The sequence below is a fragment of the Aedes albopictus genome, chromosome 2, assembly GCF_035046485.1.
Source record: "Aedes albopictus strain Foshan chromosome 2, AalbF5, whole genome shotgun sequence".
NCBI classification, from domain to species: Eukaryota; Metazoa; Arthropoda; class Insecta; order Diptera; family Culicidae; genus Aedes; species Aedes albopictus.
In genome coordinates, this window is record NC_085137.1 from 298,103,234 (window position 1) to 298,129,057 (window position 25,824).

The 25,824-nt window shown below is 41.2% G+C and overlaps 1 protein-coding gene across 1 annotated transcript in view; it reads right to left on the reverse strand.

Moving 5' to 3' along the window:
* Window positions 1–25,824, reverse strand: part of LOC109430601 (triple functional domain protein) — a gene marked incomplete in the record, with an annotated part of 231,873 nt that overhangs the window by 68,964 nt on the left and 137,085 nt on the right. Inside the window, 1 exon segment of the mRNA XM_062852125.1 lies at window positions 8,078–8,336. Within this exon segment, the coding sequence (XP_062708109.1) occupies window positions 8,078–8,336 (259 nt within the window).

A 25,824-nucleotide genomic window follows, 5' to 3' on the forward strand; every position in this document is an offset into this window, starting at 1 on the left:
GAATTCCTTGGGGAATTTCTTATAGAATTCATTCGGAGATTCTTCTTGCAATTCCTTCGGTGATTCCTCTAGAATTCCCTCAAGGATTTCTCCTGGAACTCTTTCAGAGGATATTTTTCGTTGATCCGTTATTGAAATCCTTTGGAGATTCTCACCCGAATTCCCTTGGAAGTTCCCACTGGAGTCCTGCTGGAATTTCTTTGTGGATAATTGCTGGAGTTCCTTTGGGAATCATGCAGGATTATTTTCGGAATTTGCTCTTGAAATTCCTGCGGAGATTCCTCCTGAAATGCCTTTGGGGATTCCCCCTAAAATTCCTTCGAAGATTCTTTTCAATTTTGTCCACTGGTTCCTCATTAAATTTCTTCGTTGATTCCTCTTATTTTTTTTCGATGGTTCCTCCTAGAAGTCTTTTGAGGATTCCTTCACGAATTACTTTGAAAAATTATTTTTGGAATTTCTTTGGAGATTCCTCCTGGACTTCTTTCATGGATTTCTCCTGAAATTCTTTCGGGGATTCTTTTTGATATTCCGTCGTGGATTCCACCGGGAGTTCCTTCGGGGTATCCTCTTAGAGTTCCTTCGGGGATTTGCCTTGGAATTCCTTCGTGGATTCCTGCTGGACTTCCTTCAAAGTTTCCTCTTGATGTTTTTTTCTGGTATTCCTCCTGATATTCCGTCGGGGATTCCTCCTAAAATTAACACGGAAACTGCTCCTGGAATAACTTTGAAGTTTCCTCTTGGAATTCCTGTGGCGATTCCTTTTTTTATTTTTTTCGGTGATTCCTCCTGAAATTCCTCAAACTTCTTCAGGGTTTCCTTCTTGAATTTATTCGGTGATTTCTCCAAGAATTCCTTCGGAAATTCTTTTTAGAATTCGTGGATTCTTCCTAGAGTTCCTTCAAGGATTTCTTCGGGGATTTCTTCTGACTTCCTATGGAAATTCCTCTTAAAAAACCTTTGAGGATGCCGCTCGAAATTCCTTCGAAGATTTCTTCCGAAGTTCTTTCGGTGGCTTCTCCTGAGATTTCTGCATAAACTTCTCCTGCAATTTCTTGGGAGATTCCTTCGAAGATTCTTTCTGGAATCCTGCGGGGATTCCTCTTAGAATTCCTTCGGGGATTCCTACTGGAATTCTCTCAGGGATTTCTCCTGGAATTCCTCCAGAAATACCTCTAAGGTAATTTTCGTTGATTCCTCTTAGAATTCCTTTGGGGATTCTTTTCCTAATATTCTTCTAAACTCCCACTTGAATTCTTTTGAGGTTTTCTGCTGGAAAATCTTAAGGAATTTCTCCTGGATATTTTTCGTTGATTCCTCCTAGAATTCTTTGCTTAAAGGATTCCTTCTCGAAATCCCTTAGAAATTCCTGCTGGAATTCCTTCGAGGATTTCTGCTGTAAATCCCTTAGGATTTCTTCTTGAACTCATTTATGGAATCCTACTGGATTTCCTTCTGAAATTCCTCGAAAATTTCTATCATGGATTCTATTAGAAGTTTCTGCAGGGATCTCTCTAAGACAGACTCTTGAACCACAGACAAACAAACGTAACTCTTAGAGGAAATTCATCAAAAACTTTTGCCCGGTGTCTTTTTCATGAGCACGCTGCCATCTGTTGGTATTATCACGCGAGACACTGTCGGCCATGATGGATTTTGATTTGACGTTTGTCTAACACGCACACTACTACACAAATCGTCTGTAATGTTCGTTTGTATCATTCAGCAACGTGTACACTGACAAACGTCAAAGCGATCGAACACTAGCGCCTCTGGTGGAAGGATCGCGGAAATCAAATGTAATTTGAATTAATCGTTAAATGCATGAGCCAAGCCGTTTTGAAGAGTGTTACGTCTGTTTGTCTGTGCTTGAACCACCAGAGATTTCTGCAGTCGTTCCTTCAGGATTTCATACAGCAGTTCCTGCAGAGATAAGCCCAGAATTTTCTTCATGGATTTCTCCAGTTTCTTTCAAGGTTCCTCCTGGAATTCCTTCTGAGATTCCTCCCTGAAGAAACGAGATTCCTTCACTCTAAATAAATGAAACAAAAACTGTAGCAAAATCTCTATTGTATCGCCTTCAATTGCAATGCCGTATTGCAACATGAACTACACTAAGGATGCGGGTAATGCCACAATAGGTCTATTCACTGGTCGCAGCGATGGATCTGAACAAGACTTACAAAAGGTATTCATTCAATCAATAGTTTATGTCATCGATGGTCATGAAACAGCTCAGACTACAAATTCTAGAGCGTAATGAAAACTTGTTTGCTTTGTCAATGTAACATTATTGTCAAATTTAGGTCACGCCGATTCACGCCGCCGGCCAAAAATGGCCCTCACGCTGCCGCCGAGCAAAATATAGTCGGCGCACAGGTAGGTCTAGGTGGTCAGAATCATGAGATAACCCATGTCAAAGTACTTCGTTGTAAACGCACACAAGCGCCACATAGCGGCGGAATTACGCACTAAAATTACCACCATTTGATAGCCATAGACCTTGTGATCAACATTGCTGAAGACACGAACTTTCTAGGTGGTCAGAATCATGAGATAAACCATGTTAAAGTACTTCGTTGTAAATGCACACTAGCGCCACGTAGCGGTGGAATTACGCACTAAACTAACCACCATTTGATAGCCATAACCCTTCTGATCATCATTGCTGAAGACACGAACATTCTAGGTGGTCAGAATCTTGAGATAAACCATGTCAAAGTACTTCATTGTAAATGCACACTAGCGCCACATGGCGGCGGAATTACGCACTAAAATTACCACCATTTGATAGCCATAGACCTTCTGATCAACATTGCTGAAGACACGAACTTTCTAGGTGGTCAGAATCTTGAGATAAACCATGTCAAAGTACTTCATTGTAAATGCACACTAGCGCCACATAGCGGCGGAATTACGCACTAAACCTACCACCATTTGATAGCCATAACCCTTCTGATCAACATTGCTGAAGACACGAACATTCTAGGTGGTCAGAATCATGAAATAAACCATGTCAAAGTACTTCATTGTAAATGCATACTGGCGCCACATAGCGGCGGAATTACGCACTAAAATTACCACCATTTGATAGCCATAGACCTTGTGATCAACATTGCTGAAGACACGAACATTCTAAGTGGTCAGAATCATGAGATAAACCATGTTAAAGTACTTCGTTGTAAATGCACACTAGCGCCACGTAGCGGTGGAATTACGCACTAAACTAACCACCATTTGATAGCCATAACCCTTCTGATCATCATTGCTGAAGACACGAACATTCCACGTGGTCAGAATCTTGAGATAAACCATGTCAAAGTAGTTTATTGTAAATGCACACTAGCGCCACATGGCGGCGGAATTACGCACTAAAATTACCACCATTTGATAGCCATAGACCTTCTGATCATCATTGCTGAAGACACGAACATTCTAGGTGGTCAGAATCTTGAGATAAACCATGTCAAAGTACTTTATTGTAAATGCACACTAGCGCCACATGGCGTCGGAATTACGCACTAAAATTACCACCATTTGATAGCCATAGACCTTCTGATCAACATTGCTGAAGACACGAACTTTCTAGGTGGTCAGAATCTTGAGATAAACCATGTCAAAGTACTTCATTGTAAATGCACACTAGCGCCACATAGCGGCGGAATTACGTACCAAACATTTCACCATTTGAAGGTCATAAACCTGCTGAACAACTTTGCCGAAGGTCTAAACTTTGCAGAGGATACGGTTTTTGAGATATAGTTTAGTAAAAAATAAGGTTTTCAGGTGATGCCAAACTTTTTGGGGTGCTGCAATATTCAATTGGGGTGTTGCAATACTAGAAGATGCGATTCCATATTTATGGCGGGTAGTGTATACTATTTAGGTACAAATAAAATCGCACAAACTCAAACTGAATGACGAACGAAACAGTTGAAACAACCACCTCGGCAGCAGAGCCGATCTGCTGCGATAGATCTATTGTTGTGGGGCTGTTTTAATACTTCTTGCTTCTTACGATCTGGAGATACTACATGCTGTAGTTTGGAGCCATGATAGCTGCGCTGGGTTCTGACTGCCGCACTTGCCGTTTGATACAAGCATGTTTCCTAGTCCGAACTGCCGTTGTCCAAGGTGACTCAGGAACGTACATACTTTGCCAGATGGCTACCATCAGGGCCACACCATCGTAGCTGGAAGTGGAGTAGATCCCACGAGCTAATGCACTCTTCTACACTGCACATCATCCCCACGATATTAGTTGAAGCTTCTGATCAAATGTTCGTCGAGATGAATAGAACTTTCCCCGCAGGTATCGAACGGTTGGTCACGGCACCAAATGTTCGTGCAACGGGATGGACCCTACTATTGTGATTTAAATAGAAAGTAAAACACGAGCGAGTTCTTCGCCGTCCTGCCATGGCGGAGGCATTGGGTATACTACTTTATTGGTATCATTGTTCACAGGGAGCAGTAAGTACAGACATACACTTCATGCATTGTACAAACACCGAGTATTCTTCCAGCAATATTTCCGGGATTCCCTCCAGAAATTCCTCTGGAGATAACTTCACGAATTCCTTCAGAAATTACTATTGGGATTCTTCCTAGTGTAATTCCCGGAGAAATTTCTGAAACAATTCCTGGGGGAATTCCCGGAGAAATTCCTAGAGGAACCCCGGAGGAATTCCTGGATGAATCCTATAAGAATTGCCTGAAGGAATTCTTGGAAGAATCATGGAATAATCTTTGGAGAAATCTCTGAAGTATTCTCTGAGAAAGAATCCCTATAGCAATACCTACAGGAAGTTCTAGAGGAATCCCTGGATTAATCCTTTGATTGCAGAAATCTCTGGAGGAATTCCTGGAAGAATCGCTGGATTAATCCCAGGAGGAATCTCTGCAGACACATATCTGGAAAACCCCCTGAAGATATTCCTGAAGGAATACTTGAAGACATTCCTGAAGGAATCCTTGAAGACATTTCTGAAGAATCTCTGAAATCTTTCCTGAAGGAATCCCTGAAATCTTTTCTGACGGAATCCCTGAAATCTTTCCTGAAGGAATCCCTGAAGACATTCCTGGAGGAATCCCGGAAGACACTGCTGGAAGAATCCCTTAAGACATTCTTGGTGGAATCACTGAAGACATTCTTGGTGGAATCCCTGAAAAAACATTCCTGGAAAACTTCTTGGAGGACCTTCTGAGAGAATCTTTGGAGTGTTCTCTTAAGAAGAATCCCTATGGGAAAACCTTGCTCTATACGTAGAATGTAAACGATGTGACTGGCGTTTCTAAGAAGAGAGAAATATAAAAGGTTTTAGAAAAAACCTCATAATGAAAATAATACTTGGAGGCGAATGAATTGAAATCAATAAATTTAAAGCCTCAAAAAAAAAAAAATAATAATAATAAGGTCTCCCCCAAACCCACGCGACTGTCGCCGGCGACAGCGATTTTCTAGGTGAGTGAACATTGAAGCCGTGCATCGAATGTTCAACAGCACTAAATTGAAAAAAAAAACGAACGCTTTGCGCTGAAATTTTGAACGACTGATTGATTACTCACTGATGATAACATATCAATAAAATTTTGATGTTTGATGTTTGATTTTTCCCACTTGTGCTTTTGAAAATGCAAGGTTCGGCTTCAATGAACCCTCGCATGAAAAATCGCTGTCGCAGGCAAAAATCGCGTTGGTTTGGGGAAGCTTTAAAGCTGCTGGAAATAGTATAAGGTCCCTAATTTTAAATCCAAGTTTCAATACAAAAATAAAAAAGTAGCCTATAACTATAACTCAGAAACTTTGCATTATTCACATACGCCATTAAAATCTATCAAAACGTATTGAAGTAGATCAAAAGTTTCTCAGTGCCTAGCCCCATAAGCGGCGACATTAACGATTGTGACAACAATAAAATTTATCCACGTAGTATCCCAAATTGCGACCAACAATTATTCCTTAAGCTACTTGATGTTTATGGCGCACTATTAAAAACGCAAATTCCACAAATTATAACCGCATAGCGTAGGCCACGGGACGCATCGGATGCAGACTTTGGAACAGTTTGCACAACTGGCTAACTGCCATCAGTGAGTGTCGAGACCACGAATACCCACAACACTCACAAACATTTCGACTCAATCACCGGTTAATTCCACACGGTTCAATTCGGATTGTTGGATCAGCAAGCAACAACCGATGCGCAGTGGCACACGGTGTAAATAACCGTACAACTGACTTTTAAAAAGACCTGGCGTGAACATTCCTTACTTACTGATTCGCGTGAAATACGCCGCGTGTCGTTCGCGGTCACGCTCGTGAGGAAAGTAAATTACACCTTTGGCTCCCCAGGGGAAAAACAGAACGGCCCCCATGTAGAACATTCATCGCGTAGAGAAATGTTTTCCTTTCCGACGACACCGGGTACAGTCGTGTGCAACCGGTCGGTGGTGGTAGACAACTCCCGTAGTTTTCCCGTACGTAGTCATCATAGTCCTCATGTTCGTCATCGTCACCATATCGTGTTAGACGTCACCGTTGTTGCTTCGGGAAAACGAAAATTTCCATGGCTGAAGGTGGTCTAATTTATGGGATTGTGCTTGTTACTATGAAACAAGACTGAATCTGGCCTTCGTCACGAGATATTTTTGTGTGATTTAGATGAACGACCGAATGCTGTCATCGGTTGGTTAATGAAGCTGGAAATGTTACGCAAAGGTTTATGAATTTAACCTTTTACGTGACCGACAGGTACGGTTACACGGAAAAGTTAAAGAAATACAATTCACACCGTCTTCAGCCAGAGGCTGCACAGACTGAACATATTACTTACACTAGACAACGGACAAGACACAGAGCACCCAGTGGCCCGGTGATGAATTTTTCGTTTGACGAAATTGTCGAAAAATTTTCAGGATCATTTCCGAAAGGATACCACAGAATTTGTCGAAGGACTTCCTAGACTAAACACACTGTTAAACTCAAAGCGTAAAAAGAGCCCAAAACTTCTTACTACAGCGGGTTGACACTCGAGCAATGGGGCGCCTTCGACCAATTTCACCACGCTATGTACCACAAGCGTGCATTTTTCATGGTGTTTGTAATCTGAATCAGTACACATCCCGGGTTGAGAACAATCGAATATACTGAAGATTCGCGTTTCTGAAGTCAGTTCATCTTATTCAGTGCTTTCTAAATACAGGTAGGGCATTGTCCAGTGCTTTCTAAATACAGGTAGGGATTGTCCGGGTGGCTAAATCTTATTTACGGTGTTGTATTTGACATTTCCTGCATCTTATGACATATTGCCATTTAAAATTTTGCAAATTAAGCAAAAACTTATTTGTTTGTTCCACGGATAATTGAGACCCGGATAATCAAGTGAACTGTAATTAGAAACGCACTGGGAAATTTGTAATTAGAAGACACAAAATGCTTAATAGGGTGATGAGTTCGATTCCCGGTCGGTCCAGGAACTTTTCCTAATGGAAATTTCTTTGACTTCCTTGGGCATAGAGTATCCTCACATGCAAAATGGTCATTGGCGGAGGAAGCTCTCAGTTAACAACAGTTAATGGCACTCAGAGTGAGAATCAGGCTTTGTTCCAGTTGGGATGTTATACCAAGACGAAGATTACTGCAAGAAATCAAATACCAAAGCAATTGTTTGAAAAACAAAATGGGCCGGGAAAAAATTGCAAGAGTAATTCCCAACATCGAGTAAAGGGAAGTTAACATTATGATTTGTTCAGAAACAGTAAGAAATACTGAAACGAGTCTTCTAATAATGAAAAATCATCACATGAAAGTTTCACTATTGATATTTGTACCCATGTTACTGAACTGAGAAGTGTTTCAGCCAACTCAATATTGTTCGATGTTATGCATTGAGATTTATACGAATCGGTATAAGTTCTAATATAACAGTGATGTCTTTTGATGTCACGATGTTTTCATCAACATAGAGAGCCTTGAAAGATGTACATCAAAATAGACCAAAGCATTCCATATTTATGCCCCTCAATTCAAATACTCGACAGAAACATTCTATCATTAACAAAAACAATCACTCACCTCCTAGCGCGTCCGCATCGCGCTGTTTGTTGTTGATCTTACTGTGGGACGATGGCAACGGTTTGAGCACCGAGACCGGCACCAGGCCCTCCTGGCTGTCGGTGGAATTAATCGGTAATCGGACTAGACAAAAATCGGGCGCCCCGGAGCAGTTCATGTCCAAAATCTCCACCTGGGCGCCCTTGGTCACCGTCAGTTCCGACGAGCCCTGGGTGGCATTGTAGTCCGCTATCACCCACGTCACCTCAGCTAGACCACCCTGAAAGTAGAAAGAAAAGAGAGGGAATTATTAGACCATGAGATTGCTAAAAATTGGCGGTCGTGAACGATACGAATAGTAACAGTAAGGTTCTAGAAAAGTTCGTTTTACATGTGCCAGGAACATGACCTATAAATTCTAAGAGCAGCCAGGATTTTATTCCATCAAGGATATAAAAATAGTCAAATCCAATGCAAAACCCGTCCGGTTATCAAAACAAGGCTTTTCAAGCCCTTCCCAGTGCCAGTATATTTATAGATTTTTGCTCCTTTTCCCATAATTATATATTCACATTTATGTAAATATGATATCGATTAATCCCACTTAGCAGCACGACCCAATGAGAAAGAATCACGTCGTTGCTGGCAGGAAGGCCATACCTCTATCATCTCCGTTAATGTGCTTTGGTGTGTATTGCACCCAGAGAGCCAATTTAAATAATCATATTGGGATATTGGCATGGAGAGTCGGAGCAATATGGAAGGACTACTACGTAGGCTTGCCTGGCAAAGACGATAGCTTAACCTGATTTGTCTCAATAAGGAAACATGTTTATCTGTGTTGTTACCCATTTCTGATGTACCTTTATTGAAGCTCAGGCTATCGAAAGTAGACATGTGGAAGTGGAGATCGTATTGGATCACAGGATATCTGCTTTTAATGATTGTACTAACAATGGGTTTTCCGGGAATAAGGTTATTCAGGGCTATCCAGATTGAAAACAAATCCACTAAAATGAGCACACTTTTGACGTGTTAGAACAGCAATCCGTACACAGAAAAATATTTTAACCCAGCGAATAAGTTTTAAAAACTAAACAGCTTATAGTTTTTTACTCAGCATTAGGTTGTTTTCTCCTTCACCTCACACGAATGTTCTCAAAAACAAAGAGAGTAGAACCGACACAGCCATGCAACTCCGTGGAAGAAGCCAAATTTGGGTTATCTTTACTTAACCCAAATTTGCGTCAAATAAGGTCTCCGCTGGGTAAAAAAACACTTACCACTGGGTATTTTTTTTTTTGCAGCGATCAAACGAGAACTATTTACTCACTACTATTGCTATTTGACGCAAATTTTAGTAATTCCACGGAAGACCGGGATTGCGTCGTTGATTTGTGATTCCGTGTAGTTACATGCCAGTCTTATTATTGTCGTTTCGCCATCAAACCAGACGTCGCATAACTAGCGACGTTTTCTGATTTATTCTGGAAGTAGTACGTATCTATCTCCTTGTCATCGACAACGCAGTGCACTCACTGTCACTAGTCGTGAAAAAGTTGCGAAACTGGTGGACCAAGCAAAATGCTGTTTTTGATTGAATGTCGGTCTTGATTCCAACCGCATCGATAATAGCGTGGACATAAATATACGACCGCACAAGCCACAGTGATAAGCGAAACCACCGAAATAGCACAAAGATGGAGGTTTTCCTAGGTAAGCGTGGTCAATTACAATGCCGGCCACATTTTTAGATCTATGATGGAAGAGAATGAAAATTATCGTGGCATCCGTTGTAACTAGAGACGATTTCTGCTGGAGCTTTTGTTGTTATTCCTCATGGAGCTCTTACTAATTCTAGAGTTTTCTTGACTTTTCTAATAGTTATTTCCAGGAATTCTTGCAATAGCTTTGCTGACATTTTTCTTAGAGATTTTTCCAGGATTACTCCTGGAGTTTTTTTTTCGGAATCCATACCGCAAATTGTCCGGGAAAACTGAGTGTATTATTCGGGACTTTCCTAATAGTTTTTTTTCGGAGTTCTTGAAGAGGCTTGAGCAGAAGTTTTTACGGAATATCTTCTGAGATAACCTACGAAACTAAAATTGTAAGAAATTACCGGCGATATATCGGAAGAAATCCAGGCGAAATTTTGTGAGAAACTCTGGGAAGACTTGCTGGAGAAATTTCGAGAGGAACTTCGGAAGAAATCCTGGCCGAGAACTCTTTGGAAGACACTCCTAGAAGAACTTCTGCAGAAATCTTGCAAAAATGTAAAAAAAAACACTAAGAGAAATGATTACTTTTGGATAAATTATGGAAGGACAGCCGGAAAGAATTCACAGCGAGATACTCTGGAATGCCGAGAGATACTCCCACAGAGGCACCGTAAAAACAAATGCGAAAATCCAGAGAATAACTTTGGATGAAATTCAAGAAATGAATTCCAAACATCCCGGATGAGACACCAGAAAATTCTCGGAAAGAACTCTAAAAGCAAAAATTACGATAGATTTGCTGTAGAAATTTGAGAAGGAATCTAAGGAAGAATCGAGGTTATCTACAGAGGAATTTCGTTTCCAAGCAAATTCATAAATAAATATCTGAAAGAATGCCTAATCTTTGAAATAGTTCATAAGAGCACAGGTTTTCCCCGACATAGCTAGACCACCAGAGCACCTCTGGGGCTAACTAATCAAAACTTGTAGTAAAATAGTTATTTATGTAATTATAATTTTATACAACTTATTTCAGTACCATAATGGCTTACTTTTCCAAAATCAAAATGAGTTGAAATATTGATTGATTGATTTGTCTTTATTTTAGAGACTTTCAACCCAAGATGAAATGTTCATTATGCAACTCATTTTAGTTTCATTATGAGCATTATGTAACTCAAATGCGGATTCTCGGATAAACTGATACGATTGATCAAGGCGATGGTGGATCGAGTGATGTGCGTAGTTCGAGTATCAGGGAGACTTTCGAGTCCCTTCGAATCTCACAGAGGGCTACGGCACGATGATGGTCTTTCGTGCTTGCTGTTTAAGGATGTAATAAGGAGAGTGGGATAAACAAGAGTGAAACGATTTTCACGAAATCCGTTTAGCTGCTTGGTTTAGCTGATGATATTGATATTGTAGCTCGCATATTAACCCACCTTCCCCTAATATTTTCTGTGGAAAAATTATTGCTGCCCATACAATGCAATCTAATATTAAATCAGTGATAGTCTTAGTAATACGACACAGAGGGTTCAAATTTTATTGGTTACGTTATGCCCCTTTAAGGCGAAACTGGATCCATTTCCTCACTTTTTGGTTTTTGATTTTTTATACAATAACGAAGCAATATTTTAAAAATCGGTTTTCGTGCACATGTAGAGTATGGATCAAGGTATCTCCTGATTTTTTTTTCGTGGTGGAAAATGTTTTTCGTTTTCGCAGAAACCATTTTTGAATAAAATTTCACAAAAAAATGGTTTCTGCAAAAATGAAAATTTTTTTCCACCACAAAAAAAAATCAGCAGATACCTTCATCCATACTCTATATGTGCACGAAAACCGATTTTGGAAATATTGCTTCGTTATTTTATAAAAAAATCAAAAACCAAAAAAATGAGGAAATGCTTCCAGTTTCACCTTAAGGTTGAATTCGTCATTGATATCATCGTCACACAAAGGTCCAATTTTGAGAAAAGCTGGCAGAAACTCAATTTTTGAACATGTATTTAATGAGTTACAGTATATCAAGATTTATCTATAATATCAGTAGCATTGAATACTGATTGATCTACATAAGTGACCCGATTTTGTCAGCCCCTTTTCGAAACATACTTTTTGCTCTCCTCAAGAACCTAAATAGATTTTTATTCACTTATGTTCTGCATTCCAGCAGTAGTTTGATGATAAACATGAATGAATTGATTAAAGTGTGTCCGTAGGATAACGAGAGCAAAAAGTTTGTCGCAAAATGGGGCTGAAAAAATCGGGTCCTTACTGTATTGAATTTGGAAATATTGATATTTTATCTTGTTACAGCACCGAATAGTTGATGATGGAAAAATTGCTGAATTTTTGATAAATAACACAAACGAGTTCAACCACTACAAAAATCGATTAACATAAATCAGGCCAAACATTTCAATAGGTCCTATCTGCATTTGAGAGGCTCTCTTTGTTCACTTTCTCTTTCAATTATTGCAATGTAATGGTACACTTTTCAACTACTTTTGCAGTACAAATCAAAAGACGATTGTTTTGATCATCGTTTTATGCAAGGAGACAATCATTATTCAAATAAACAGATGAGATGTTAACGAAAGAGAGGAAAACCAAAGAGAGCTTCTCTTCTGCAGATTGGACCTTTAGACATGTTTGGCCTGAAATGGCTTGATTACAAATGCCATAACGCTGAAGAGGGTGCGTGGGTGTCCTTCAAACTGTAACACTTTAATCATTGTGTATACTCACTTGCAGTACCATTTTACCAAGGCTCACGAGCGTGGAAAAGTTTGTTGATTTATAACTTGATGAAGGCACAGTGGCACCCCTCTACTTCTGCGATTCTACAGGAGTTCCATCCAGGATTCCCACAAGAAATCCTTCGCGGTTTCTCCACAAATTTGTTCCAGGACTCCTCCAGGAGTTATATGTGGAATTTCCAGGGAGTTCTTGATGATTCTCTGGGGCTCTTCCAAGACTTTCTTCTGTGATTCCTAAGGATTCCGTTTGTGATCTTTCAAGAGGAGCCAGGATTCCTCCAGGAAGTACTCCTGAAATTATTCCAGTATTTTTCTGAGATTTCTTAAGGGTCTGGGACCATATGGGCAGGAGGCCCTATTTTGGGCACTTGCAGCTATAACTCAGTCAACATCAAATCGATTGAATTAAGTTTTCTGACAAGATCAGATACGTACAGTATCTAGTCATGTTCAAAAATTCAAGTCAATTAGTTCAAAGTTGACTGAGTTATAGCTGCAAGTGTCCAAGCTAGGTCCTCCTGCCCAAATGGTCCCAGGCCCTACCTTCTGAAATTCATCCTCTATCTTTCATCTTCTCCTAAAAAATATATCTTCATTCTCTCAAAAAAATATTGGAATGTCTCCAGTTTTTTTTTACCTTCAAGGAGGTATTAATGGGAATTCTAGGAATTTTACTCAGGATTTCTTTAGAGATCCCTCCAGGATCTCGGGGATTACTTCAGGAATTCTATACTAGATTCCTCCCGGAGTACCTTCTGATATTTCTTTAGGTACAGTGGCGTTTCGGTTTTATCACTAGTCATTTTAATCACTACTCGCCCAAGTTCACGGTTTTCTGTTCGATTATATCACGATTTTCATTTCGTTTTTATCACACTTGTTTTAAAACATTCCACAAAAACAGTTTAAAACTACAGTAAAACCTCCATGAGTCGATATTGAAGGGACCATCGACTCAAGGAAATATCGAGTAGTGGAACAAAAATCCTTTGGGATGCTTTCTGGGGGGACCATCATAGTAACCCAGAAATTATTTTTCAGTATGGAAAAATTTACCTCCATGAGTCGATATCGAGTCAAGGAACATCGACTCATGGAGGTTCGACTGTATAAGCTACGACTTATATATTTTGCAGCTGAACGATTTTGGATAAAAAATTTACATTTATTTCTCGTTTCGCTAAATTTACGGTTTCGTTTATATCACGGTAATTTTTTTTTTTGACCGTGATAAAACCGAAAAACCACTGTATTCTTTATGAGATCTTTTCAGAAATCCTACAAGAACTTATTTCAGTATTCATCCAAAAACTTCTTCGGGATTTTTTCCGGGATACTTTCAAGGACTACTTCTGGAATTGCTTCAAGAATTCTTTCCGGGATACCTACGATAATTCCGCCGGGAACTTATTCCGGGATTCCTTCGAAAGCTCCATAAGGGTCTCTTTCGAGATTTTTTCTGGGCATATGTCTCTGAATAGAGTTCGTGAATTTCTTCGAAAACTTCTTCCGGGATTGTTTTGGAACTCTCTCTGGGATTCCTCTTGGAACTTATTCTGAGAAGTTCTTCTGGAATTCTTTCAGAATTTTTTCAGAAACTCTTTTCAGGATTCATTTGTAGGATTTATTCTCCAGAAGAAACCCCTGGGAGAACCCCAGAAGGAATCTTAAATAAATCTCCGGAAGAATCTCATCATGAAGTCCCCAGATATCCCTCCTGAAGGATTCCTGGAACAAACTTGTGGAGAAACCGTGGAAGATGCCTGGGATTCCTGTAGAATCCCTAAAAGTCCTCCTGGAGCTCGCCAGCCCCATATACCACTCACGGCTGGCGAAATTATTCTAAGTCTGAAAGCTGATGATATTTTTCTAAGTCCGAATCGTAAGCAACAAGGCCACGTAACGTCAAAGACATAGAAAAAAATATCTTAGCAATCGCGGCTTACAGTGCTCTCAAATTGTTTTATGCAGCTCAGTATCATAATTTCTATTTTATATAACCCATTTTGGTATCATAATAGCTATTTTTTCCGAACTGGTTCATTATGCAACCGTCAAGCCTCGTTGGATAAATGTACGACTCGTGCTGAAAAAATCAACTTCTTGCTACTCGTTACATTTAATTATTATTATATGAGCGATATTAAGGTAACACCAATCAGTGCAGAACACGGGAAGTAATTTATTTTGGGTTATTTTACCTTTTTAATCTATTTTATGATAGCAAAACGTGCTCGCTTTTGGGTTATAAATGAGTGGATACCCGCTAGTTTGCATACTCAAAAACGTTGAATAGACCCGATACAAAAGCAGGGAACATCTATGTTCAGTACAGATCATGATAATATACAACTTGTTAAAATGAAATGATTTTTATGAAATTCATCATAATTTATATTTTCCATATTTTTCAAGCTACCCCTGCTGATTCCATCTTCATAGCTTCTCTGATTAGCATGAAATCATCAGACGCAGCCTAAAAATACGAACAGTGTGTATATATTGGATATTTATAAAGATACAATATTCATTCACTTTATACATTGCCCTAAGCCAAACATGGGGCGGGTAAATTGAATTGTGACTTTTCATTAACATTTCAAGCGAAAAGCAAACTCTTCCCACACAGAACCGAACGTAACCGACATAAGCGTAACCGTAGTATTGTAGGTTGATGACGTTGGCGATGACGAACAACATTCTCTCCTGGCAAGCTTTCGATCCCCAGCTCAGTGAGCAATATCGGTCCTTCGTCTGCCCCAGCACACAAAACCCAACTCCCCACTTTAATCCTTCCTAACATGCACGGATAAATTACACACCAATATCGCGGGCAGCATTTATCGCAAATGAAATGTAATTGATTTCCTTCTGCAAAGGTCAAATTAATCCGATGGAAATCCACACCATTTATCTCGTCGGAAACATAGTCCAAACAAATGCCTACGGAAACACGCCCCAAAGCTTCAAATAACCCGGCTTTGGGGCTTCCACAGAACATATTTGCAAAGGCCAGCGATTTTTTTCAACGCATCCATCACCAACAACAACTCTCGCTCTCTCTCTCATCGTTAGCCTCTGGACTGGAGTGAGATCGAACTCCTCGCATGCTCACCCATTCTTTGGAGTCCAATCACTCCAAATCAGAAGAGGAAATAAAACGAAACTCCAAATTTGAATGGTTCACTTCTCGGATTTCGTAGTTGTTAATATGGATATAGGGCTAGGAATATCCGTATTGGTCACTCGTTTCAAATAGCGCTTCAATCTTTTGTTTTGAGTAGGATGAAATTAGGAGTACCCTGCAGAAAAGATAAAACTTTCTTCCTACATTCGGTTGACCATAACAAGCCCAGTGATTATATTTTTTCCGGGACTACTTTCACCTTACTGGAAAAATAAGTACTAGGCAGTTTAGTTCCATACTATTAGATTGAAAGCGTTCATTCGACATCTTGGTTATTTTCCAAAGCATAGTTCAATTGAGAAAAAAAAACTTAGATGGACCAAAAAAATGAAAATGAACATTTTGCTAGGTTTACAAGGATAGATTGTATCAAGAATTTCAGGGAAAAACGTTCAACCTACATTCTGATTAGAAAGCAATATAACAAACCAGTTTAATATGATGACTATCATAACCAATTATAGAACGTGAAGATTTTTTTGCAATTTCTCATCGTAATAGGCTGTTTTACCTCACGCAAATCTGACAGGAAAAGGCCTACTTTCCCACATCAAATTAACAGTGCTGTAGTGATTCATTACAGCACTGATTTGCGTTGCGTAATGAACCATTACAGCACTGTTTTCAGTTTTGGTCAACTTCTTGATGCTTTCTGGAGGCAGTTTTGAAAAATTGTGACAACTGCACAGTATAACCTGTTATGATCAGATTTTCTTAAACATGGCTATGAACATCAGTGTACAGTTTGATGAAAAAGTTTTGTTAAAAACTATCCTCAAGGGTAATTTATGAAATAGCAAAAAACGTTGTACGCAACTTGGTGCAGAACTCGGTTTTTCCAGCACTCGCCGTAATTATCCAACTCGGCAAGCCTCGTTGGATAAATGTACGACTCGTGCTGTAAAAATCGCCATTCTGCACCTTGTTGCGTAAACTACTATTTCAGTTTTACTGTAACTGCTAGGTAATATAGATAGTAAAACCTCTACCAGTGTGGTCCACTTAGCCAATACAGCACTTGGAGGCTATCAAGATTTTTTAGATATTTTGTCTTGACAAAGTTTGGTCCAACCCCCCCGTAACTTGACAGATGAGCTCAGTTTCGCGTACCTACTTGCAAATCGCAGATGTCGCTACTGTTCGTAAACAACGGGTCCATCCTTCACTGACGCAACAATTTTTGTCCATGCGAAAACACCTTTTAGTTTCGTGGTGAGTGGAAGCCAACAAGAGGCTAGCGTTTCGTATCAAAAGGACGTATTCAACAGAAGCGCAAAAACTAATGTTCATTAAATTGAAATTATTTTGATTTTTCTTTTTGTTGTTGTAAGAAATGTATATAATAAAAGCACATGTTTAAACGGTCTTCCATATTAATTGGTGACTGCGCATGCTAGACCAAACCGAAGATCAAACTCGAAAAAAAACATCTGCAAATGATTGTTTTTAACTTCCATTTTGACTTGGCCACCAGATATGTAGCTGTAAAATGTTAGCATAAGTAACCTAATTTATTACTTGTTGGTGCTTAATAACCGCACTAGAAGAAAACATGAGTTTCTTATTAATTTTATGAAAGCCGATTACTGTTGCCCACCCTATTTGGTTGGCACGCATCTCTATGTCCAGAGCTATCCCCTTAGCAATTGCGAGATCGACGATGACAGCGTGAGCAAACTGTCACGGAAGATGAGTAGGTAAAATGAAAAACAACTAACTTCGATCGACGCAGTAAACGTGTTTGCAATTCCCAAATACTTTTCTCTTATATTACTACCAAAACGACTGTAAATTATCTTGATTATACCTAAACAGTAAGTTAAAACTAGGTTGCGTTATATTGTATAAGAGTGACTAACAGTTTAATTCTAATCGCAGAAAAATAGCAGAAAGTGAATTCGAGCAACTGCTAACCTCTTTCTACCTCTACACACTATAATTAGAATCAGAAGCGGTATGTTATACTAAAACGAATAGAATCTCTCCGAACATTACTAATTAATTATGCTTGCAGCTCTAGCAAGAACATCGCTACATAGGGGACACATATGCACACTGAGGGGAACTAAACGTGAGTATGAAATGTTAGCTAAACTCACACCTATATCTATATTGCACAGAGTTATGAGCACACGAAACAGAAAACCACATAAACCTAAATATAGACAAGCAAAATCGAAACTTATACACAATGTCATGCAAACTTACAGCTATAACACGAATCATATTCGTTTTCATGTATTAAACAAGACTAACTGTTAAAAATGAATTCGCAGGAAAATTATAACTCTCCGTATCCCAAAACCCTACGTGTTGGATTGAGTTCATAATTTCGGAAGAAATCCCCATTTCGAACAAGTGTTGCTGATTGGCAACAATTTATAATTTTCGTTTATACACTAATTGCGATGTCAGGCCGTGGTAATACCGACGATGGTAAGTCGTCGAAGGGTACGAAGACAAAAGGTACTAGCAGAAAGCAAGTGGTAAATGATGATGTGGTTTTGGTGGTCACAGAGGGTACACAGGGGTCCAGAAACGAAAGAACTGCACCTGACGACATATGTCAGGTATGTCGGAAGTGTGATGACAAGGCCATGGTACAGTGCGACGACTGCGACAGGTGGTGTCATTTCACGTGTGTAGGTGTCACTGAAGAGGTCAAGGAGCTCAGTTGGGTTTGTTTAAAGTGCCAATCTGCTCAAAAAGCAAAGTCAGCCAGTTCTTCCTCGCGACGCCGAGACCAACAGAAGACATCCGAAAATGCAGTTCTGAATCCACAGTCCGGAGGAGCCAAGACGTCGAATATTCCTGCACTGGTAATACATACAGCTACCGATGCTCATTCTAGCCAGTCTGGCGGCAGATCCCGATCATCGAAGTCGTCGCAGAGTCTTTTGAAGCTACAGTTGATGAGATTGGAAGAAGAGCGCGCATTCGAAGAAGCCGAAGCTGCGAAGTTCCGGGAATATCTTAAGGAGAAGTACAGGTTGCTAGAACAGATGTCAAACCGATCAGAATCGAGCTGCAGTATCGCGGAGAGCCGTGTGGGTAAGTGGGTGGACAACGTCAACGATGCCTTCCAAGACGAACGAGAGCCCGGCGGAGCAACGGAAGCGTTCAACCCCAAAGGACATTCCACTACCCATCCTCCTGTTAACCACCCAGAGATAGTTTGCTCCCCAAACAGCACGCCATTGTATGGCGATAGAAGTCCTCAAGCTATGATCGCTGAATCCTTCGGACCAGCCGCGCGACGCGCGTCAACTGCTGCCTCCGTAAACTACTACAGTCAACCTGCTCCAGATAGAACCTGTAACCGTCGCTTATCTGAATTGGGCGATCGCCACGGTTATACAGCACGCCAACCAACCGCTACTCAACTATATCACCAAATGCAGTACCAGTCATCAATTGACGATGATCCGTGTTCCCTTACACGAAGTCAACTGGCAGCACGGCAGGCAGTATCAAAGGATCTCCCAACGTTCGCCGGCAGCCCCGAGGAGTGGCCTATCTTTATTTCAATGTTCAACAGCTCTACCGCGATGTGTGGATATTCAAATGAGGAGAACGTAATACGTCTACAAAAAAGTCTCAAGGGCAAGGCTTACGACGCGGTTAAAAGTCGATTGATGCATCCCTCCAATGTGCCGGGTGTGATTGACACTCTAAAACTGCTATTTGGTCAACCGGAGGCGATCGTGCACTCATTGATTTGTAAAATCAACGCTATTCCACCGGTAAAGGAAGACAGACTTGAAGCCTTGGTCGATTTGGCAGTAAATGTGCAGAATTTCTGCGCTACCGTCGATGCATGTGGGCTAGACGACTACATGTATAATGTATCGCTCCTCCACCAGTTGATCAATAAACTACCACCAACTATCCGGCTTGATTGGGCCCGTTACCGTCAGACGATCCCAAGGGTCAACATGGCGACTTTTGGAAATTGGCTTTACTCGCTCGCTGAGGCCGCCAGTACTCTTGCGATTCCACCTCTACTTCAAGAAGCCAGATTGCCGAAAGTCGATTCTCGTCCAACGAAGAAAACAAACATGTTCCTCCATACACAGTCAACACCAAGTGAGGAGTCTCCGGAACGTCCACCGGCTGATTACCATACGTGCCCACTTTGCAAGGGAAGTTGCAGTACCGTAGCCGTCTGTAAAAGCTTTCTTGATTTACCACGTGACTCGAAATGGGCGTCAGTAAGAGAGCTTGGTATATGCCGAACATGTCTTCTACGTCACACGGGGAGATGTGATGCAAAACCGTGTGGGAAGAACGGCTGTCCATACTACCATCATGAACTTCTGCATAACGATAAAAAACCTCATCCAGTTTCCAAGAATACTCCGTCAGTACAAGCTACAACTGTAGTCTCTCAAACAGACGCTGACCATACGCAACGATGTAATACGCACCAAGCGGATACCAACACCGTCCTTTTTCGATATCTACCAGTAGTTCTGCATGGTGAAAAGGGATCCATTCGAACGTACGCCTTTTTGGACGAAGGGTCAGCGATGACCTTGCTGGACCAGGAGCTTGCCGATCAGCTGGATCTTCCTGGCCCCATAAATCCACTCGGTCTTAAATGGACGGGAGGCACCGAGCGCTGTGAAGAAAATTCCCGAGTAGTGGATCTGCGCATCAATGGAACGTATAGCAATGCCAAAGAGTACCAGCTGAATGGAGTTCGCACTGTCAAAGAGTTAATGCTACCTTACCAGTCTCTCGACATGGACCGGATGGCTCAGCAATTTCGATACTGTCGGAACCTACCTATTGAGTCTTACTCGAATGTTCGCCCTCGAATCCTAATCGGATCAAAGCATGCTCCAATCGGCCTTGCGCTAAAGTGTAAAGAAGGGAATCTGGATCAACCCATTGCTGTCAAAACCAGATTGGGATGGACGGTTTATGGTGGAGGCAGCGACAGTGAGACAACAAGCCTTGTTCACTACTCGTTCCATGTTTGTGAAAATGTTCCACATCCAGATGACGACCTTCATCAAGCAGTTAAGGCATATTTTGCTATCGATAGCATGGGAATTTCTAAGAACGGCAACGAACTGATTTCTACCGAAAACCAACGTGCTCTCTCCATGCTAAAAGGTCTCACAAGCTTCAACGGGAAACAATACGAAACCGGATTGCTTTGGCGGTATGACAGGACCCGCCTTCCAGACAGCAAGGAAATGGCTCTACGAAGATATTACGCTCTTGAAAAACGAATGCAAAAGGATCCGGACCTAGCTACAACACTGAAGCAGAAAATAGACGAATATTTGACTAAAGGTTACATTCGTAAACTTTCATCCGACGAGCTTCAGAAAAGTTATCCACGTGTTTGGTATTTACCTATTTTTCCCGTTCACAACCCTAATAAACCAGGCAAAATCCGCATAGTGTGGGACGGCGCAGCGAAAAGTTTTGGAACATCTCTCAACTCAGCGCTCATAACAGGACCTGATCAGCTTTGTTCGTTATTTGCAATACTACTACAGTTTCGAGAGCATGAAGTTGGTGTAACTGGTGACATAAAAGAGATGTTTCATCAGGTGTTAATACGAAGAGATGATCAGCAATGCCAGAGGTTCTTTTGGAGAGACGAGAGCGATGAAGTCCAAACGTATGCTATGAATGTGATGACATTTGGGGCCAGCTGTTCGCCAGCATGCGCACAATATGTCAAAAACGCGAATGCTGATCGTTTCGCTGCAGATTATCCCGAAGCGGCATACGTTATCAAACATAAGCACTACGTTGACGATGCAATGTTCAGTACTAAGAACTCCAATCATGCCATTCAAGTAGCACAGGAGATCCGCCAAATCCACTCAGCGGGTGGCTTCGAGATACGAAATTGGGTGAGCAATTCACCGCAGGTTCTGTCGGCTTTGCAAGAGGATACGACAAGTGAGAGGAGTCTAGATCTGACCACGAGCCCCATGGCTACCGAAAAGGTATTAGGAATGTGGTGGTGCACCGCATCGGATGAATTCATCTACAAAATCAAATGGGACCGCTACGAACCGGATCTTCTGACAGGCATGATACGCCCTACTAAGCGCCAAATGCTCAAGATCCTTATGTCCATTTTTGATCCGCTTGGACTTATATCTCATTTCCTAATGTACCTAAAGGTTCTTTTACAAGATGTTTGGCGATCCGGTACTGAATGGGATGAACAAGTGAACACTACATTGTTTGAAAAGTGGTGTATATGGCTAAAAGTACTACCGGAAGTAGAAGCGGTCAAGATTCCCCGATGGTTCCAGTCGTCAAGAAACTCCGGATCCTGTACAATACAACTGCACACTTTTGTGGATGCTAGCGAGAGCGGAATGGCAGCAACGACGTTTCTTCGATTTGTCCAGAAGAATTCAGCTGTGTGTACCTTAGTGGCGGCTAAAACACGAGTAGCTCCGTTAAAGTTCCACTCGATTCCAAGACTAGAGTTGCAGGCAGCACTGGTTGGTGCTAGGCTTGCTCTGACTGTTACGGACTCCCTCTCCTATTCGATCAACCAGCGATTTTTTTGGACCGATTCCCGTGATGTCCTCAGCTGGATAAATTCCGACCATCGACGATACAGCACATTCGTCGCATTTCGTGTGAGTGAAATTCTAGACATATCGGAATCCAAGGACTGGCGCTGGGTACCATCCAGGCAAAACGTAGCAGATGACGGCACGAAATGGGAAACGCTGCCGGACTTATCGCCAGCGTCTAGGTGGTTCACGGGACCTGCCTTCTTGCGTCGGGATGAAACAGAATGGCCAACCATCTCTGTCAAAGAGTCGCTTACGAGTAAGGAACTACGACCTTGTTTCATTGCCCATCATGCGATACGCGATAATCTAGTGGATGCCTCAAATTTCTCCTGTTGGAAGCGACTCAACAACGTGGTTGCCTTAGTCCACCGATTTGTAAAAAACTGTCGTCTAAAAGTAAGCAAGCGACCGACTCATTCCGGACCATTAACCATGGAAGAACTACAGCAGGCACAAAGTCTGCTATTTCGTCAAGCTCAACACGAAGGATATCCCGAGGAAGTATATCTGTTGTCAAGAAATCACGACAAAAAACAATCAAACCCATTGCCGAAAACCAGCCGTCTTTTCAAGCTGACTCCGTGGTTAGACGAGGAAGGTATCATGCGGATGCGTAGCCGCTTATCAGCCTGTCAGTACGTTTCCGAGGATACAAAGAAACCAGTGATTCTACCAAAAGATCACCCTGTGACCACCTTGCTAATCAACCACTATCATAAGAAATTTAACCACCAAAACCACGAGGCCATCATAAACGAAATACGTCAAAAATTCGTAATATCGCGCCTCCGAAGTCGCTACAGAACTATACGAAGAAACTGTCAGATGTGTAAAAACGAACTATCAACTCCACAACCCCCAATGATGGCGGACCTCCCACCAGAGAGGCTAGCAGCCTTCTCACGCCCATTTACACACGTAGGAGTTGATTTTTTTGGGCCAATGGATGTCGTTATTGGTAGGAGGAAAGAGAAAAGATGGGGAATGATTGCCATTTGCCTAACAACACGAGCAGTACATGTAGAATTGGCAAACTCCCTGAGCACCGACTCGTGCATTATCGCTCTACGAAATTTTATCGCACGCCGTGGCACTCCGAGGACCATCCGAAGCGACCGTGGGACAAATTTTGTCGGGGCCAGTCGTGCACTCGACAAACTTCGAAAAATCACTCAAGAAGAAATTTCCAAAGAATTTGTCAGTGTGGAGACAAATTGGGCTTTCAACCCTCCTCTGTCACCCCACATGGGTGGCAGTTGGGAACGTCTTATTCGAAGCCTCAAAAGGAACCTCATGGCAATCCGCCCTTCAAGAACACCATCCGAAGAAGTTCTGCGCACGCCCACTAACTCACGTTCCCGTCGACGACGATTCCTCTCCTGCGCTAACACCAAACCACTTCTTGTTGGGGTCTTCGAACGGTATGAAGCCACTGGTACCGATGGACGACCACGGAGACCTACTTAAACAAAATTGGCGAATGTCACAAGCCCTGGCGACACAATTTTGGAAACGCTGGTTATCGGAATACCTTCCCGAGATAACTCGCCGAACAAAATGGTACGTGGACACAAAACCCATTGCTGTAGACGATGTTGTAATAATCGTGGACCCCAACCTTCCACGAAATTGCTGGCCGAAAGGCAGGATCATTGCCACGCATCCTGGTAAAGATGGCCGCATCAGGTCAGCTACAGTGAAGACAGTGAATGGTGTATACGACAGACCTGTAAGTAAGTTGGCAGTTCTGGACGTGAGACGTGATGGAGAGCAAGTCAACCTATCACACTAGGTTGCCATACCCGGGGGGACTGTTGCCCACCCTATTTGGTTGGCACGCATCTCTATGTCCAGAGCTATCCCCTTAGCAATTGCGAGATCGACGATGACAGCGTGAGCAAACTGTCACGGAAGATGAGTAGGTAAAATGAAAAACAACTAACTTCGATCGACGCAGTAAACGTGTTTGCAATTCCCAAATACTTTTCTCTTATATTACTACCAAAACGACTGTAAATTATCTTGATTATACCTAAACAGTAAGTTAAAACTAGGTTGCGTTATATTGTATAAGAGTGACTAACAGTTTAATTCTAATCGCAGAAAAATAGCAGAAAGTGAATTCGAGCAACTGCTAACCTCTTTCTACCTCTACACACTATAATTAGAATCAGAAGCGGTATGTTATACTAAAACGAATAGAATCTCTCCGAACATTACTAATTAATTATGCTTGCAGCTCTAGCAAGAACATCGCTACATAGGGGACACATATGCACACTGAGGGGAACTAAACGTGAGTATGAAATGTTAGCTAAACTCACACCTATATCTATATTGCACAGAGTTATGAGCACACGAAACAGAAAACCACATAAACCTAAATATAGACAAGCAAAATCGAAACTTATACACAATGTCATGCAAACTTACAGCTATAACACGAATCATATTCGTTTTCATGTATTAAACAAGACTAACTGTTAAAAATGAATTCGCAGGAAAATTATAACTCTCCGTATCCCAAAACCCTACGTGTTGGATTGAGTTCATAATTTCGGAAGAAATCCCCATTTCGAACAAGTGTTGCTGATTGGCAACAGATTACGTTGCCTTTACTTGTTTTAAAGATATCATTTTCGCTTCTAGTAAACAAATTCATTATGCCGCACTTAATTTGCATTTATCTACCACAAAAAAACGGAAACAACAGATAAAGGTTTCCGTTTAATGTTTTAATATTTTTTGTTCGGTTTGTTATTGTCGGTTTTCGTCCTTTTCAAAAGTAGCGCTTGCCGCTTTGAATCTGACAGTACCACCCGGACCAAAATTTTTAGGTACGCTGACGTTGTTCGGCAGCTGTCAAAAAGCTCCCGGGTTGGTTTGGTCATAACCACTAGCGAGGGTTATACTACCGTTATAAATAGTTATCCCAGATTCTATGGGAATCCCTATTAACATGAGGCAACTATGCTGCACACGGCAGCATAGTGGTCGTTTTATTCAGATCATGTTTTTTTGGTTCCATTTTGTGTCCTGAACGACTGCAGCTTATCGTAAAGTTTGCTAAAATAAAAGTTAACCCCGGCAATTCGACAGCAATCATTGCCAAATTAGCGGGGTAATACGGTATGTTGAAGTATATCATTAGATTCCTGAAGACTTTGCCGAAGGCCGCAAAATAATCCGAGTCTTATAACAGAAGTTATAATCTACTGATCGTCAGAGGGTGCTTAACATTTGACATGTAAAAGAATAACATTAGGGGCGACTGGGTAGACTTGATCCCTTTTTATAAATTTACCTGTAACGCTGATACAAATTTAATTTGATTCGGCAAGCCTCGTTGGATAAATGTACGACTCGTACTGAAAAAATCAACTTTTTGCAACTCGTTACACAGCCTTATTTGGATGAATACGTTTGATAGTATTTTATTAAAACTATGTGCTGTGAAATTTTGACACGATTTGGTTCAATTTTCACAAAGCTATTGATATGTTTGGGAATCGCCTAAAAGATTTCTGAAGAACTG